The sequence below is a fragment of the Polypterus senegalus genome, chromosome 8 (genome assembly GCF_016835505.1).
Source record: "Polypterus senegalus isolate Bchr_013 chromosome 8, ASM1683550v1, whole genome shotgun sequence".
Taxonomy (NCBI): domain Eukaryota; kingdom Metazoa; phylum Chordata; class Cladistia; order Polypteriformes; family Polypteridae; genus Polypterus; species Polypterus senegalus.
In genome coordinates this window covers 11950192-11966855 of record NC_053161.1, presented here as the reverse complement: position 1 = coordinate 11966855, position 16664 = coordinate 11950192, and the positions used below count along the sequence as shown (strand labels likewise).

The window sequence follows — 16664 nt, the reverse complement described above, 5'->3', positions numbered from 1 at the left end:
TATTGTATTTTAGAATGCCTACTGCATTTCCTTAATAATCTGAGCATAATAATGAATAGATTCTGGAATGCTGACAAATAACATCCAATTTGTTTTGCAAGAAGAAGCCCTGCTTCTAATTCTGAGAAATATCAAATGGTGATAAAGGGCATTTAATAAGGAGTCCCAGGATATCTACATTTAGAGCCAGCTCCTCCTCTGTCAGATTTCTGCTTCTAAAGTAGTTGTTAAAATGACACGTTGATGCCCAACAGTTGAACAGTGATGCTAACTGGGGTGATTCTGTTTATCTGCTTCATATTGGAAATCTGTTATGTTCTGTCCCTATCATTCTTTGCCGTCTTCACCCCGAAAGGGTGCTGTCCAGCTGGCTGCTGACCTCACACTGAATCGGTATTGCCGAGAGTGGGTGTCCCTGCTAGGCACGTGTATTTTGTTTACGATTGGTTTCTCCATTTTATCATAGGCTGCAGTAACTCGCTTCATTTCTCCAAATTATTGATGAAATACGCGGGGTCCGCGCGTGAGTAAAAGCGTTCGTGCTCTTTGGCCATCACTGTTCGAATGGGCTCTGTACTTATGACTACTTGTAAAAACCCTTCCAACGAAATCATTCGCTTTTATCTTAGATCGAGCTCAATAAATCAGAACTGCCTGCCTCGAACGTAAGTTACAAATCGATGGCGTATCGCTTGGCATTTCCTGATGTACAAATTAGCCACACATTCAAACGGCCACTACGAATGGGGAAAGTTGGCCCGAAGAGTTGTCCAACAGCGACCCACGCGTTCACAACGGAAATTGCAACCCGGGGGATAGATACCAGCATTAAAAAGATGGGCCATCAGCAGCCAAACAGCATTCTGTCTGTGGCGGATGCTCGAGTCGTCTTCTTGTCCGGTACTCCTCGTTTTCTTCCCCTACTTCCATAATAGAGCGACGCCGTGTTTATTACGCGTGTTTTCTTTCCGTGCTGCCCCCGAATCGCATCGTTTTATTTCATTTCGAGCTCAAAGCCAGTCATAATTATTAAGTTCAGGCGGGCACGCTCCCAAAGCGACCTGATGTTAAACAAATATAAGAACCACATTTGTGTCATCTCTGCGGCAAAATAAACACAAATGAACCCGCGTCCGAAAGAGCGCCGGCTCCGCGATGGAGCAGAATAAAGGGCGGAGACTGGCGGAGACGCGTCGCGTGTGGGGGCCGAGCGCAGAGCGCGCGCAGCTGCAGACCGGCGAGCGCAACTTAGCGGGGAAGAAGCTCCGTGTGGCCGCACCTGCAGCCGCAGCTCACAGTGGCGCACTCGCCACAGCAGTCGTTTTGCCGACGTGCGTGCGCGCACCTCCAGAACTCATTTGCTTCGCTTCTGATTTTCAGTGCTGTGATTTTTTTTGGGGACAAAACAGAAGATCAGCTGTAACTGAACCACTTCACATTTAAGAGCTCGGGCATGCAGAAATGCTACAAGACCGAGCGTGACAATCAAGTGGAATTAAACAGTCTTAAACTTTTAATCATCTTTTCCGGTTTACCCTAGAAGGGACCGCTCTTTGAAAATACAGAATAAAACAATAACTAATTAGAGGAGATTTACTTTGGAAATTCGACATATGAGGAGATATGGACGGTGATGAACTTTTGTTTTTGTTTTTCAAATGCAACGTTATCTGACGCGTTTCAACGGTTAGGCTTTGAACACTTCGCCTGTAATATTGCAACATTCTGTAATAGCAGCTCTCTAAAAGAACGGACACCTCCATGCCAGGGAATGGGAAACATGGTTCAGTAAAGGAGGGCACTTTTTGCTTTGGTAGCCTTTGACACGCAGGACAGAAGCGCGTGAAAGAAACGAAAGCGCTGAGCTGTGGCAGATTCAGATCCAGCGGATACCTGTTTAATTACAATGAAAAACAAGGCACACTGCTCTTGGGGAACTTTTACCTTATCCTGTCGACATTTCGGCATTGGCATTTGGATTTAATACTATCCTATTGGTATCCGATTTATTTACATTGTTTCCAGGATTCGACTCTTCATACCTGAATATATCCGCTATGGGGATAAAATGGAAAGTTATTCTAGGAATATTTCATTTCATCCTGGTCACCTTACTCCCTGCCTCCTTTGCTAAGGTAAGAACACTGAAGCATGTAAAAAATAATAAACCGATTATTTCCGTCCTGTACTGTACAGTTAAAAAAAGAAACAACTGATAAGTGAAGAGAGCAAATGTGTTATATTAGTAGCATTCCGATTCTCCCGACGCATTAACACGCGGGAAATGCGTTTGTCCTTGAAGCGCGCACAGCTTTCTTGGGGTTTGCCGTCTTTTTCTTCTTCTCTTTATATTTTTCAATGAGACGAAAAGGCAAACTTTCACTCTTGTCTGTAGTTAAAAAAGAAAAATGACCTGTGAAGTTTATTGCCGCACTGCTGCTGTTAAGCACGGCAGCGCCGAGCGGTCACTGACACTCGTGGGACTGAGCGCAGACGGCCCGCTGGCACGGTCTGAGCGCGAGTGGCGTTCGAGTCTCACCTGGCGTCTCCTGATCATTGCTCTTAGGACATTGGCCCGTTTAAAGCCAAATCTGACACACTGCAATCCACTCAAGGTCATGTTGGTAAATGTTTATTTAAATTACTAACATTTAGTTTGTTCTCTTTTTGTTCTGAAAATACGGGACTTTGATACTAATTTGGGGTCAACATTATCTGTGCAAAAAAGACTAAGAAGCATCGGGCTAACCCCGTAACTCATATATATATATATATATATATATATATATATATATATATATATATATATATATATATTTTTTTTAAAAGCAAGACTTCTTGAAATTGTCACGTCTTGTATATCTTGCGTGTATGTATCAGCTGCACAAGTGTAATTAACAACTTGTCGCTGCTGTGATTAATCGACTGCTTTATTAATTGACTGTTCAAAGTGCCATTATCCCCTGAGGAATAATAAAAAGGAATAGACAGGGACTGATGACAAGGTGTCTAGAAAAAGGGTTTGTTGCATGACAAGACGGCTGCTCTGCTTTAAGGCTCGTATGTAGTTTTCCAGAATCACAAAGTCATCTTATAGGTAGCATTAGCCTCGTGATCGGGCTTAGGAGACGGTTGAATGAAACTCATCTGAAATTATGAGTTATAAGCGAACGGTAGTTGAACCCTGTATGTGACGCACAGGTTCATTTCGAGAAGTACTGTACAATAATTGGAGTCTTTAGAGAAAAATAGGTAACAAGGAAGCGTTTATAAATTCCAGTGTCATGGATTTTCTCAGCGTGGACGATATCTGCCAACTACTGTATATGTAGCTGCGTATCTATAAAATGCATTTACGTTACAGCCAGATAGAATGCTTATACAGTAATTCTACACGTTTTTCCAACCGTTAGGCTAGACTAGGTGATGCTAGGTTATCTGGGCTTCTCCGCCCCGCAGTGACGTCACCTGTATTTTTTAAAGACTCTGATCTGGAAGCCAGGGGTTTCTTCAGCTGTCTATTTATTTATGGTTATCACCGAAGCCGAAAAGAGTTATAAAATTACTTAATCACTGGGTTAATATTAAAAGTTTTTCCGGCAGCGTCAGAGCTCATAAATGACGTGACCTGCAAAACGTCAAGTTGCGTCAGGAGGGCGTGACTGATTTGGTGACAGTGACACTGACCCACCTCGCATTATGCGAAACGACGAATGATGGGGGCTTCGCTCTATTCGTCCTCCGTCATTTTTGTCTGACACATCGAAACGATTTCTTGATCGAGACTGATGGAGTTTCTTTTTAAACAGTGCTGATGGAAATGGTAATTATTGGATCCGTTCTCCAAGGAACAGTTAATTTTGTATTCATCGTAGTTTATTATTGTGATGGATTTCATTAATGACCGTCTAGTGTTAGTTCTCAGCAAAAACACTATGGCATTGAATATTTGAGAAAAGTGGATCTGTTCCAGGTGATGAAGTAGTCCCAAAACACTAGGGATTGAAATAATCATTTCATGGTGTTTCATTTTAAAAATTTGTTCTTGAGGTTTTTCATAAAGGACGAAGCAATGATGTAAGGTGGCAGTGGAACTTATTCCATCTCATGATGCTCTGGCATGCTGATTATGAGAGGTTTGCATCTTCTAACTTTGCCCATGGGTGCCGTCTTCTGTGCCCCATCATAACCTAGCGATATGCAGTTAGGGGGCCTGGCACTTCAAAACCAAGGTGCTCAATATGAATGTTGGCTGACTTGTGCGTGAGAGAATCATGCACTGAAATGATGTTCCTGTCACACCTCGGTCACACACCTTATGCTGCCTGGCTCCCTACTGCCGCAGAGGTGAAATAGAGGGTTCACAGTATAGTTTGGTGGATTAAATGGAATATTCAAGTAAATATCTCAGCATACCTCAATGATTCTATTTATCTAAGTTGTACAATTAGTATATTTTCCTACCTTGACGTGTAATCTTATTTAGCTCAAGGTATTCACTTGCAAGAAAGTTGAACTGTTGTGCTCAATCAAGAAAATGCACTACAGACAATTGGCTTAAAACAATATAAAGGCAGCCTAAATATTCAGAATATTTTACAGATTTTTCTGTAGCAAGATAGTAATCTCAAAACAATACATCACTTATATTCAGTAAGTACATGCTGACTATGTAGAAACAATGCTAATAGATGTTGGTAACATTACCTAAGAACCCTTCTGTCCTTTGACAGTAATAATAATTTTGAAAGTTCGTGAGAACAAGAGTGAAAGATATTGGGAGATTATTGTGCTTTTTAAGGCACTGCTGTCACAGACCTGTTCTCTTTTAATACTAAATTAAGGACAATGCAGTGTTCATTACAGCTGGTGACAGGGTTGCAAGCCTCACACAAGCGAGCAAAGAAAAGATGAAATGTGTGAGAAAAAGCTAATTAGCTGGCGAGATCCTGTGACGACAGCGTCAGCCACTTTCAAAGGGACAATGCCAGGCCCTGTTCATGTAACCTTGAGTAGTCTTGGCGTATTCATTGAAAATGAAAGGTGGATTCATTATACAGAGAGTGGCATTCAGAGAATAAGCTATGATTTCGGTGCATTATTAAGGATCAATGAATTAGCCTCTGTATGTTGTCTGATGCGGGTGGTAAAGAGAGCGTTTCTCTGTTGGTACCTCATTCAGTGTCCTCGAGGCACACACGGTAAGTTATCATTTCAGGACAAGCCGTCAGGCATTAACATGCCCTTATATTTGCAAATTTGGCTTTAATCTCTACAGTGCCTTCTGTACCTCAGTTACACTGAGAGATTTATCTTTATACCCATGGGTTGTTCAATATATAAAAAAATTGTATGTGCAGTGGTGAGGTTTTGGATATGCAGATATCACAATAATCAGTGTCCAAACTGCATTTGATTTCCCTGAAACTGACTGACAAGGGTGCATTTGTAAAACTAGCAAAATCCTATTTGATGCTTTAACTGGTGAATGAATCAAAGAAAGAAATGTGGAAAAGAAGATTCTTTATCTGGAAAATATTAGAAGTAACCAAACCCCAAATTATACTGCTTAATAAATAAATACACATGATGTTCAGGACAAGGATATTTATGTGGAGGATCAAATCCACCTATGATGATGTAGCGTTATCTGGGATGTGTTTTATATTGTCCTTTTAATAACCAGACATCCTGGACACTCCAGATGTGCCTCTTTCTCATTAGCTCATTGGTAAATACCTACCTCCACTTATTTGCAAGAAAACAGTAGAGGTTCTACTCCTAACACATTCTGTAAATCTATCCTGCCAGCCATTCATCCTGACAAAGCATTCAAAGTATTTAAGCATTTTCACCAGATGAGCAACTGAGCCTCCCCATTAGGAAGCCATTAAGCCAGCTTCTGATCTGTCCTGCAGCTTGCTAACATTTTCCTCTATAAAGGGAGGCTTACTTACTGGATGGCTCTTCACACAGTCAAGCAGATGCTAGACATCCAGGCATTCTGCCAAGCACCCCTTTACTACTTTTTTTTGTCCGTTTTCTTTTCACCAGTCAAGTCTATTTTACTTAGTTGTATGCATTATAAAATAGTTTCTCTCTCACTGATGATCACATACCCAGTAAGGGAAATATTAAAAATCAATACACAAATTAATCAAGTGAATTATGAATTTATGAAAAGAAACATGTAGCAGTTGTACCACTACCTTGAGATCATTAACTGAAGTTTCATCTTAGTTCTTGACAGTGTGTTTTATTACTTTATTGGCAAGTGAAACAAATAGGAGCAGTAGAACATCAGAAGAGTTGACTGTGCTGCTGCTCTATAATTGCAGGGATCCGGGGTTGATTCTCAGCTTGGTCACAGTCTTTATGGAGTTTCCATACTATTCTTGTGTCTGCATGAATTTTTTTTTTCCTTAGGTAGTTCTTATTGCTCACAGGTTAAAGACCGACAGGTTGGATTGACTGGTTACTATAAATTGTCCTGAGGTGGGCGTATGCATGAATGTGCCCTGTTAATGAAGAAAATAGTAAAGAAAACCAATAGACATACACATCGAAAATAGTAACAGTGAGAGGCTGGCTGTTTGTTTATTTCATGCGAGAATGCTTATGAAGATCATACTTTGAGTCCTGAAATGTGAAGAAGAGAAAAATCTAATTCATTCAAGACCTGAACATTGTATTTACATTGCTCAAAAGTTAAAAGTTAAGCATCATCGACTAACACCAAATCAAGTTAAGTTTCATATATCAGTCTGTCCAGTTAGGAAGCATAAGCGATTGTGAATCAACTTCACCTGCTTTGGTGCAGCTGAAAGTGACAACAGCTGCATTGAAGAGGCAATAGCAAAACAACCTCCAACAAGGGAATGACTTTGTATGTGATGGCCACAGACAATTGCTTTCCTGACTGATTCTTCTCTAGATTTGCATTTTGCTAGTGTCCTTGTCACAACTGGTAGCATGAGGTGACACCAGTAGCAGATTCAGGTTGCACAATTAGTCTAGCTCCTCCAGGATGGCACATCCATATGTGTTGTTAGAGTCTCAAGAGCATGGAGGAGATACCAGGGTCCTAGGCAATTACACGAGGAGAGCAGGACAGGGATGTAGAAGGGCATCAACCCAGCAGTAAGACTGGTATCTGCTCCATTGAGTGAGGAGAAACAAGATGACAAAATGACCTCCAGCTGGCAAAAGGTGTGCATGTTTCTGATCAAACTATCAGAAACAGACCCTATGAGGGCCCGACGTCCTGTAGTGGGACTTTGCTCATAGCCCATCATTGTGCAGCTCAATTGGCATTCACCACAGAATACCAGAATTGGCAGCTCCATCAGAGGTCTTCATAGATGAGAGCAGGTTCATACTGAGCACATGTGACACACATGAAAGAATCTGGAGGCGCCATGATAAATGATATGCAGCCTACAATATCATCCAGCATGACAGGTTTTCGCGGTTGGTCAGTGATGGTCTAGGGAGGCATATCCTTGGAGGGTCACACAGACCTCCATGTGCTAGGCAATGGTACCAAGACTGCTGTTAGGTACTGGGATGAAGTCTTCAGAGGCATTGTCAGTGCAGTGGGTCTTGGGTTCTTTCTAGTGCAAGACAATGCCTGGCCTCATATGGCCAGAGTGTGTAGGCAGTTCCTGGATGATGAAGGCATTGATGCCATTCACTGGCCCACACATTCCCCAGCCCTGAATCCAATTGAGAACCTCGGGGACATTATGTATTGATGCATCCAGAACCCCCATGTAGTGTCATAGACTGTCTAGGAGCTCAGTGATGCCCTGATCCTGGTCTGGGAGGAGATCCAGAACACCATCCACAGTCTCATCAGGAGAATACCCAGACATTGTTGGCAGTGCATATAGGCACGTGGGGTGCATACACACTACTGAGTCACATGATGACTTGCTGTGATGAAATTCATGCAAGTTAGATCAGCCTGTGTTTCAATTTTTGATTTAGACTTTCAGTGTGATGTTGAATCCAGTCCTCAATAGGTTAGTGATTTTATTCTCAATGACTTTCAAAGTATTACTCAGTAAAGATTTTCCACTTTCCGGTGTGTGATTTAAGTGTTCCCTTACTTTATTTTTGTATTACGGTTTTTAACATACATAACATTTCAGAAGTTTCAACTCACCATATTCTCACATCACTTCCAGGAACACACTATACAGTTTTTGGTTTGTAGCTTCTGTTGCCAACACTGAAACTGACATCTTTCTTTCTACTGAATTGCTTCATTCTTTGCTTCAACTGAAGGAGACCACCAATGTTTGTATCAGTTGTGGTTGGGGACAACAAGTTGAGAGATTTTATTTGCACGGAGAGGGAGAATTTCAGCAAAGGATTTCTAAAGAATGATGTAATCATCATGAAGTACCTGATTTATCTGACCATGTGCACATAACTAAGTTTATTCACTCACATTTCCCATTCATCCATCCATCCATTTTCCAACCCGTTGAATCCGAACACAGGGTCACGAGGGTCTGCTGGAGTCAATCCCAGGCAACACAGGGCGCAAGGCAGGAACCAATCCCGGGCAGGGCGCCAACCCATCGCAGGACACACACCCACACACCAAGCACAATTAAGTATTGCCAACCCACCTAACCTGGGTTCGCTTTCCGGGTCCTCCCTGCGTGGAGTTTGCATGTTCTCCTCTGGGTACTCCGGTTTCCTCCCACAGTCCAAAGACATGAAGGTTAGGTGCATTGGTGATCCTAAATTGTCCCTAGTGTGTGATTGGTGTGTGTGTGTGTGTGTGCGTGCCCTGTGGTGGGCTGGCGCCCTGCCCGGGATTTGTTCCTGCCTTGCGCCCTGTGTTGGCTGGGATTGGCTCCAACGGAACCCCATGACCCTGTGTTAGGATATAGCAGGTTGGAATATGACTGACTGACTGACTAAATTCTTAATTACGGTCTCAAGCAGCAGCCCTTCTAATAAGTTGGAAGGGCACTAGAGAGGCACAGGCTGTGAACTGGTCCAATTAGTGGGTACATAATTAGAAGCTCCTCCATGTACCTTTCCAAGTAGGTTGACACCAAGGCAGTACACTTTTTTGTTTAAACAGATCCCCAGTAATAATTATTGTAAGGAAACAAGACAGAAAGATCATAGTGAAGCTGTAGAATGGCAGTAGAGATACAGTACCTCAGGCCAATAGGTGGCAGTCAGTAGCTCTACTGTAGTTTGGTGCAGTAAAAATCTTGCAGTCTGTTACAAAGAATACACAGCATGAGAGCTGATATGGGTGCCTTGGCCATTGATAGCAAATGGGAACTTGTGTGACAGCCTTTTGCAGACATTCCTGGCACCAGATATGAAACCTGGGTGGTGTTTAATGGTTACTCACTGCTTTGGTTCATTGATATTCCAGTGGGACAGTGATCTGGCTCAAAAACATGACCAATTGATTAGGCAATATGGCTAGATTGAGAGAGAGAGAGAGAGAGAGAGAGAGAGAGAAAGCTAGAGGTGAAGGGTGGTTTTGGGCCTTGATCTTGCAGATATTGTCTTTCAAGTGGATAAGTGGTTTGGTCATACTACCTTAGAATGAGGGATACAAAACCTGTATTAGCTCAACATAGTGCTTGATTTCAGTCTCTTTAATTTGATATTTTACGTTATCTCTTTTGATCATCCTTCCCTTTAGTGGTTGATTGAATAAAATTGCTGTTTTGATGTACGGCTTGAACTTAACTTAGGTACTTCTTCTCCTGGTTAATGTGGCACACTGGTATACACGTATATACCATTTATTACAAAAAACTGTTTAAACCATTTCAGAGTTCTAGAGTTGCAGCATTTCCCATCATTTCCCAATTTATATAATGTGTTAATATGTATATAAACATCATTTGATAGTCAAGCCGATACCTACAAAGTCCAAGGTTTTTCATATCAGCAAAACTAAGCCTTATGTACTGTACATCTTGTTTGTTCTTCCTAATTCATTAGCTGTTTAGTAAACTGAACAGGGATTCCAGTATATTGTTAATAATGTCAATGAAAACAAACTGCTGAATATAAAATGAAATAAAGCCATATTAGTATGTGGTAAAATTGCCAGCAATCAATTAAGCCTTGCTTTCTCTGCAAAGGTTGTCTCTATGGAATAATTCCAAGAAACCTAAAATAAGGAGTTGTAGGCATGCTTTATTGGCTCTAGGTTTTCTTGCTTTCTTTCTCTTTATTAGTATTTAAGGACCTCTCTTTGTGTTTTATTGCTTGGTCTTATTACCACCAACAGGCTAATATAAAAACAGTTTGTTGTGGAAAAAGTCTGACTAAATTACCCATATTTAAGCAGCAATTGGTAGACAAAAACAAAGAAAACAGTGTATAGCAGTTGAAGACCTAGCAAGCTGTGACCCTAGCCAGAAAAAAACAACCCAGTGTAGAGCTTCACCTGCTGACTCTGCACTGGAAACTGCTTGCTTAACTAGCCTATAATTGGTCAAAACACCTTAGGGCTAAAAATAAAACAGAAATAGACATAAACAAAAGAACAGACAGTAGCACAGAAAAGATACAAAATACAAGAAACAAACATACAGTAGCACAAGAAAAACAGCAAATTCTACTTAGAATATCCATAATAATTATAAAAGGTGATAAGCCTGTCTGACACAGCATTAAAACCGATGTCAGTTCTTAAAGGTGATGTAAAGCAGGAAAAATGGACAAGCATTAAGAATTGGATTGACTTTTACAAGGGCCAAAGTGTGATGGTTACACAAGTGGTTCAGAACATCTCTAAAATGGTAGGTCTTATTTGGGATGCAGTGATTAGTATCTACCAAAAGTGGTCCAAGGTAGGACAACTAGACAAGGTCATGAGCACCCAAGGTTCATTGATGCGCTTGGGAAGCAAAGACTAGCCCATCTGACCAGATCTCACAGATGAGCTACTGTAGCACAAATTACTGAAAGACTTATTGCTGGCCATGAGAGAAAGGAGTCAGAGCAAACGGTGTGTAACACATTGCTGTGTAGGGGGGCTTCATAGCCACTGAAGGACCAGGGTGCACATACTGACCCTTATGCATCAACAAAAGCACCTACAATAGGCCTGGTGTGATGAATCCCATTTATTTTTAAATCACGTGGATGGTTGGGTGCGTGTGTGTCATTTAGCTGGGGCAGAGGTGGCAGCAGAATGCACTATGGGAAAATGATAAGCCAGCAGAGGCATTATGATTCTGTAGGCAATGATGTGCTGGGAAACCCTGTGTCCTGGCATTTATTTGGATGTTCCACCTACTTAAAGATTGTTGCAAACCATGTATACCACTTTACACTAGCAGTAATCCCTGATGGCAGTGGCCTCTTTCAGCAGTAAGTACCCTGCCACACTGCAAAAATTGTTCTGGAATGGTTTGACGAACATGATAAAGAGCTGTTGACTTGGCCTTCAAATTCTCCAGATCTCAATCCTATTGAGCATCTGTGGCATGTGTTGGTGAGCCCCACCTTGCAACGTACAGAAATTATAGGATCTGCTGCAAACTTTTTGTGGTGCCAGATAACACCGTACACATTCAGAGGTCTTGTGGAGTTTATGCCTCAACAGGTCAGAGCTTTTTGGGCAGTGTGAAGAGGACCTGCATAATATGAAGCAGCTGATTTTAATGCTGCGGCGGATAAGTTTGTTTTTATGATGTGACAAAATATCTTCTAATGCCATATAACCACATTAAATGTTAGTTGTGCTACATGACCACACCCTGGAACAATACAAACCCAATAAAACACAAAAGGAAAATAAATGAGTAAAGACCAAAAAAAATGCAAAAACAGTCACTTACTGGATCCACCGGACTCCTATCGATTGTTTATTTATTTAATAAAGAGTTGTTGTTTTAGGTGTCTTGGTCTAAAATGCCAAGGCGCCTATTGTGGTCATCATGTCAGTCTGTCTGTTGGTTGGTAGGTAGGTCTACCCCAATGAAACACTTGACCCATAGTGGATTAATTTTATTCAAATTTGGGACAATGATTCTTCAAGAAAACGTGTTAAAAAGTTCTGTTTTTTCCTGAGATATGCCAAATAGAGTAATTCCATTTAAATTTCCAAAATTTTCATTTAAAAAGCATTGCCAAATTTTCTAAATCATTTACCTTAAAACTGAGTATCATTCTGTGTGATCACAATTATTGATTAATTTACCTTAAGGTTATTTAAACATGTTTAATTTTCATTTTTACACACCGGATACCCACTTCTAATAGCAAAACAGATCCCCAATCCTAATTATGGAAACATCAGCAGTTACTTGTGCATCTGACTTGCCCACATTTTAATGTACTATAGATTTTGCCATTTACTGAGTGAAGGAAAAAAATGTTAATAACAAATATGAAGTACTTAACTATACACCTTCCGTAACCAAGACGTTACAACAGTACATCAATCAATGCAATGTTTATGTCACTTGACTTGGAATATCAGTGACTATAAGCCTGTTTGTACCCAGTTTATATTTATATAATAGTTTATATGCTATTAAAATGCGTTTTATGTACGCTGCTACAGTACATTACATATAAGATTCTATTTTTAATTACGACTAAATGTAGCCAAAATGTTTAATAAACAAAAGAGTGACATCTTTCTTTGATAAAGTAGATAAAAATTAAAAAGGTTCCAAATTTCAAAGGAGGTAACCAAGTCCCCAAACACACCTGAACACGCCATTCGGCGATACTCTAACCTGTCTTCTCCATACTTATCTGGCCACAGCAGTCTCTTTCTAGGACAGGTTGTGTCCAGACTTGCAGTTTATTACATTGGAAATCTGGGATATGCCTTGAATTAGTCTTCCAATCATGACATTCGATAACCTGACAAACCTTAGGCAACACTGCAAAGAAGGACAGGTAGATATGAGATAGTTTTTAGAGGAAGTTCTATTAAGAGTTCTTTAACTTAACGTTTGCTAGTGAACATAATATACTTATTTAAAATGATTTAACATTTTATTTATAAAACTATTCTGTTTCAATATATTATAGTACAAATATTACAGAATTTGTGATTATTTAGTTAATTAATTTTTGGACGTGGCCTGAAGAGACATGCTGGTGATTGCTGATTTTTATTTTGACCAATTTGTTAATATAAAGCAGCTTTTATTGGAAATTAATGATGTTTTAATTTGTCACTGTCACCTTGTTTTATACCAGCAATCGTTTTCTATACTCATTTACTTCATAACAGACTAGTGGACAACCTGAATCTATTCCAGACTGAAGGTAGTTCTTCTTAGTTCTGGTTGGGGAAACTTTTTATCTTGAGGCAAAAAACTGCCATCACTCACTCACACAAGTCCAGTTTAGAGTCCCTAAGTAATCGAACAAGTCTTTCAAGAGGAGGAGGAAAACTGGAGTAGGGAACCAGAAATACTGTATACATGGAATGAATTTGCAATCTTCATATGAACAGTGCCTTGGATAGAACTTGAATCTAAGACTCTTAATCTGTAAGGTGGTAGTTTTTTCTTCTTTCTGATACTGGGATAGGCTCAGACTCGGATAGATTTGTTTTTTTTATTTCTAGCTGGAGAAACATTTTTGTTAATTAATCCCATTCACTTCTGTGAGCATCATTAATAGCTCAGGGTGTCTTATCTTCTTCAGACGTACCTACAGCATAGCTGACTACAGATTGCATTGCTGGCCCGTCATTTAGTCCCATCTGCAAAGCAAACACCCGGGAGAGTGATTGTCTGTAGTGTGATCTGCTACACTGTTGTCTTTGGGACACTTTAGCAAGTGACCCTTTAATTAGTAGACGTGTTAGGCCGGTGAGCACAGTCAAGTCAAGAAGTTTCATTAATCAGAGAGAAAATGTCCATAAATGGCATTCAGATATCTCATGTAATTCTATAGTACTGTATACAACAAAATATTTCACATCTTCTTTACTAAGCATGCTTTTACTTTGTTTGATTATTTTAGATTTCCAAAAAGTATACTAACATTAAGGCTGAACCCTAAGATTTCAGAGAGATGAGCGGAATTTGAGAATAACAAAATACCCTTTCTTATTTTGAAATCACCCCAAAATGAATAGCATCGATTAAACAATTATTTATGCAGTTATTGTACAGATCTGTGTGGATTCCAACATTTCACAAAAATATATGAAGTGATGGTATTATTTACTGCATTAGCTAATTAATCAGAGCTGACAGTAATACTTGCACTTAATTGTTTTTTAACTATTTAACTATCTACCATAACAAAGATGAACTATCCTTTGGAGTTAGACTGTTACAGTATATATGAAACATAGTTCTGAGTGACTGTGGGTTTGGTTTAGTGCTGCAGGAAAAAAAATTGTGTATTGCAAACTTGTATATTTTATTAATTGCCCTGTGATCTCTGTCTAAGACAGTGCATAAAATACAAATGGACTGATGTTAGAATTCTTTATATTTTGACTTATTCAAGTATTGTTTGGATGTTTGTAGAGTCCTCCCTAGCAGTACACTTAGACTGTTATCATGTTTGTGAGTGGTTTTAAGTACTTCAAGTCCAATACCTACAGGGTAATGGGAGGCATGTGAGCAAGAGTGCTCTGTGTGTAGATAGGCTGGGAGAAGTGCCAAAGGGGAGGAAAATCTTGGGAGCTTAAAATGTTGCATACTGTAGCAGGAACTATAACAAGTATTTGACTTGTTCCTATGTATTCAGATTTTTCTTCTTCTTTCTTATTAAAAGTAAAAAAAAACATTTTACTTGCATTAAAATACATTTCAAGAAAACACAATGCACAGAAAATCTCCTTGCATAACCCATTGCACGTAGTTTATGCTTTTATGCTCACTTTGCAGCCACAGTGTGCTATAGTGTTGCCACATACAGCATAAACGTGCATTCATCACGAATCTCATTGCTTTTGTATTTTTCTGCCATTTTTAGAGTATAATTCTACTGTACCATTGTTAAATATTTACTAGCAAAACTTAGCAAATATTTGCTAGGCAATGAAAGTTCTTTTAGCTGTTCATACTTACAACGTTACCTTTTTTAATTTTTATACTTTTGTAGTTGGTGGTCAGTGTTCCTTAATATTTCTTCTTTAAAGGCCCGGTCATGATATTTCTTGGAAGAAATACTATAAAATGGACAGTTCACTTGCTACAACTCAATTTTTCCTCCTCCTTATGCATCCACAAAAATTTCACAGCTGTTCTTGTAAAGGAAAAATTGCAGATTTGCCACCTGATTGGTCAATAGGAACTTTAAGCAACGATTTAGCCCATAACACCTCTCAAACTTGATGAACTCTAGCTGACAGTGCGCAGATTATTATTATGTTAAAAAATAGAGGTATAAGTCACTTGGATTTCAGTCGGAATATTATCTCATATCTTGCAAGTAGTGAGTTTACAACCGATATTGAATTTCAACCTGTATTTAAAACCACTTGAAAGCTCATAAGTCGGATTAAAATCACACTTTTTGCACTCTGCTGTAACTTTTGTCAAGTCCTGCATTACCTTAGAAGAATTTGTGACTTTGGGTTTGTGAAAGACGCTCAATAAATGTAACTTAATAATAATAATAATAATATTTGGCTCATTCCTCCATGTAGGACTGCTTCTGCTCACCTGCCACAGTACTTATATTGAAGTAAGGTGTGGGCTTTTAGTCAGCCATTCCACAACGTGAAATTTCTTCTCCTTCAGCTGTTCTTTGGCAGACTAACAGAAGGTGGGGAACAAGTTGAAGTTCAAATGATGGATGAATACCTTGACATTCTCATCTAGAATTTATTGGTACAGTATAGAACTCACTGCTCTGTCAGTAATGGCAATCAGTCCTGGTCCCATAGCAGCAAACCCAGCCCAAACCATGATATTACCACCATAGTGTTTAATGGTTGGGATGAGGGTCTTATGCCAGAATGCAGTGCTTTGTTTTTCACTAAATATAATATTTATCGTTTATGTCAGAAAGTTCTATTTTCGACTCATTCATTCATAGAACATTCTGGCTTATCCAAGTGGTCTTTAGCTCACTTTAAATAGACAGCAGCGTTCTTGGGAGAGGTTTTTTTTTCTTCTTTCCTATATTTTCATGCACACTGTTATTAATCGGTGTTTACTTGATGGTGTTGTTGTGAACACTGGAATTAGCCTGCAATTCCCTGTGATCTCCTGGAGCATTATCTTCTTATATAATATGCTACCATGGCTGTTTGTTTGACTGTCCAGGATTTCAAATCACCTGTAGCTCGCAAACTGTTTGAACGATTGACCTGAAATTTGGTACACATGTACTGCATGACTTCTACTGTCTGCTTTTTCGGAGTGATGATTGACCTCCAAGGTTATTCCTCTTTTTATTTTTATTTTATTTTATTGTAGAATCAACTCCCGGTAGCAATCAACAGGGTGGCCATGCAGCGCTTGTGTATGGGTGCCGTTCTCATTTCCTCCCACCTTCATTGTCACCTCCCCCACCTCTTCATATCTTAAATCATTCTTGTGGCAGATTGAAGACTTAAGTGCCAGCTTAAGTGAAAAATTAAGGAAAACATACTAAGTAATTGCAATATAAACACTGACTTAAACAGTTTTAATGCGAAAAGATGCTGACGAAAGAATTGAAGAAGAGGGCCA

At 39.6% G+C, this 16664-nt stretch overlaps 1 protein-coding gene across 1 annotated transcript in view; it reads left to right on the top strand.

Annotated features, from left to right (window-relative positions):
- The first annotated feature begins 823 nt into the window (after positions 1–823).
- LOC120533789 (vascular endothelial growth factor A-like) overlaps positions 824–16664 on the top strand; it is a 79603-nt gene continuing 63762 nt past the window's right edge. The window contains exon 1 of the mRNA XM_039760744.1: positions 824–2135. Coding sequence (XP_039616678.1) covers positions 2058–2135 — 78 coding nt within the window. The 5' untranslated portion in view covers positions 824–2057. The remainder of the gene's footprint in view (positions 2136–16664) is intronic.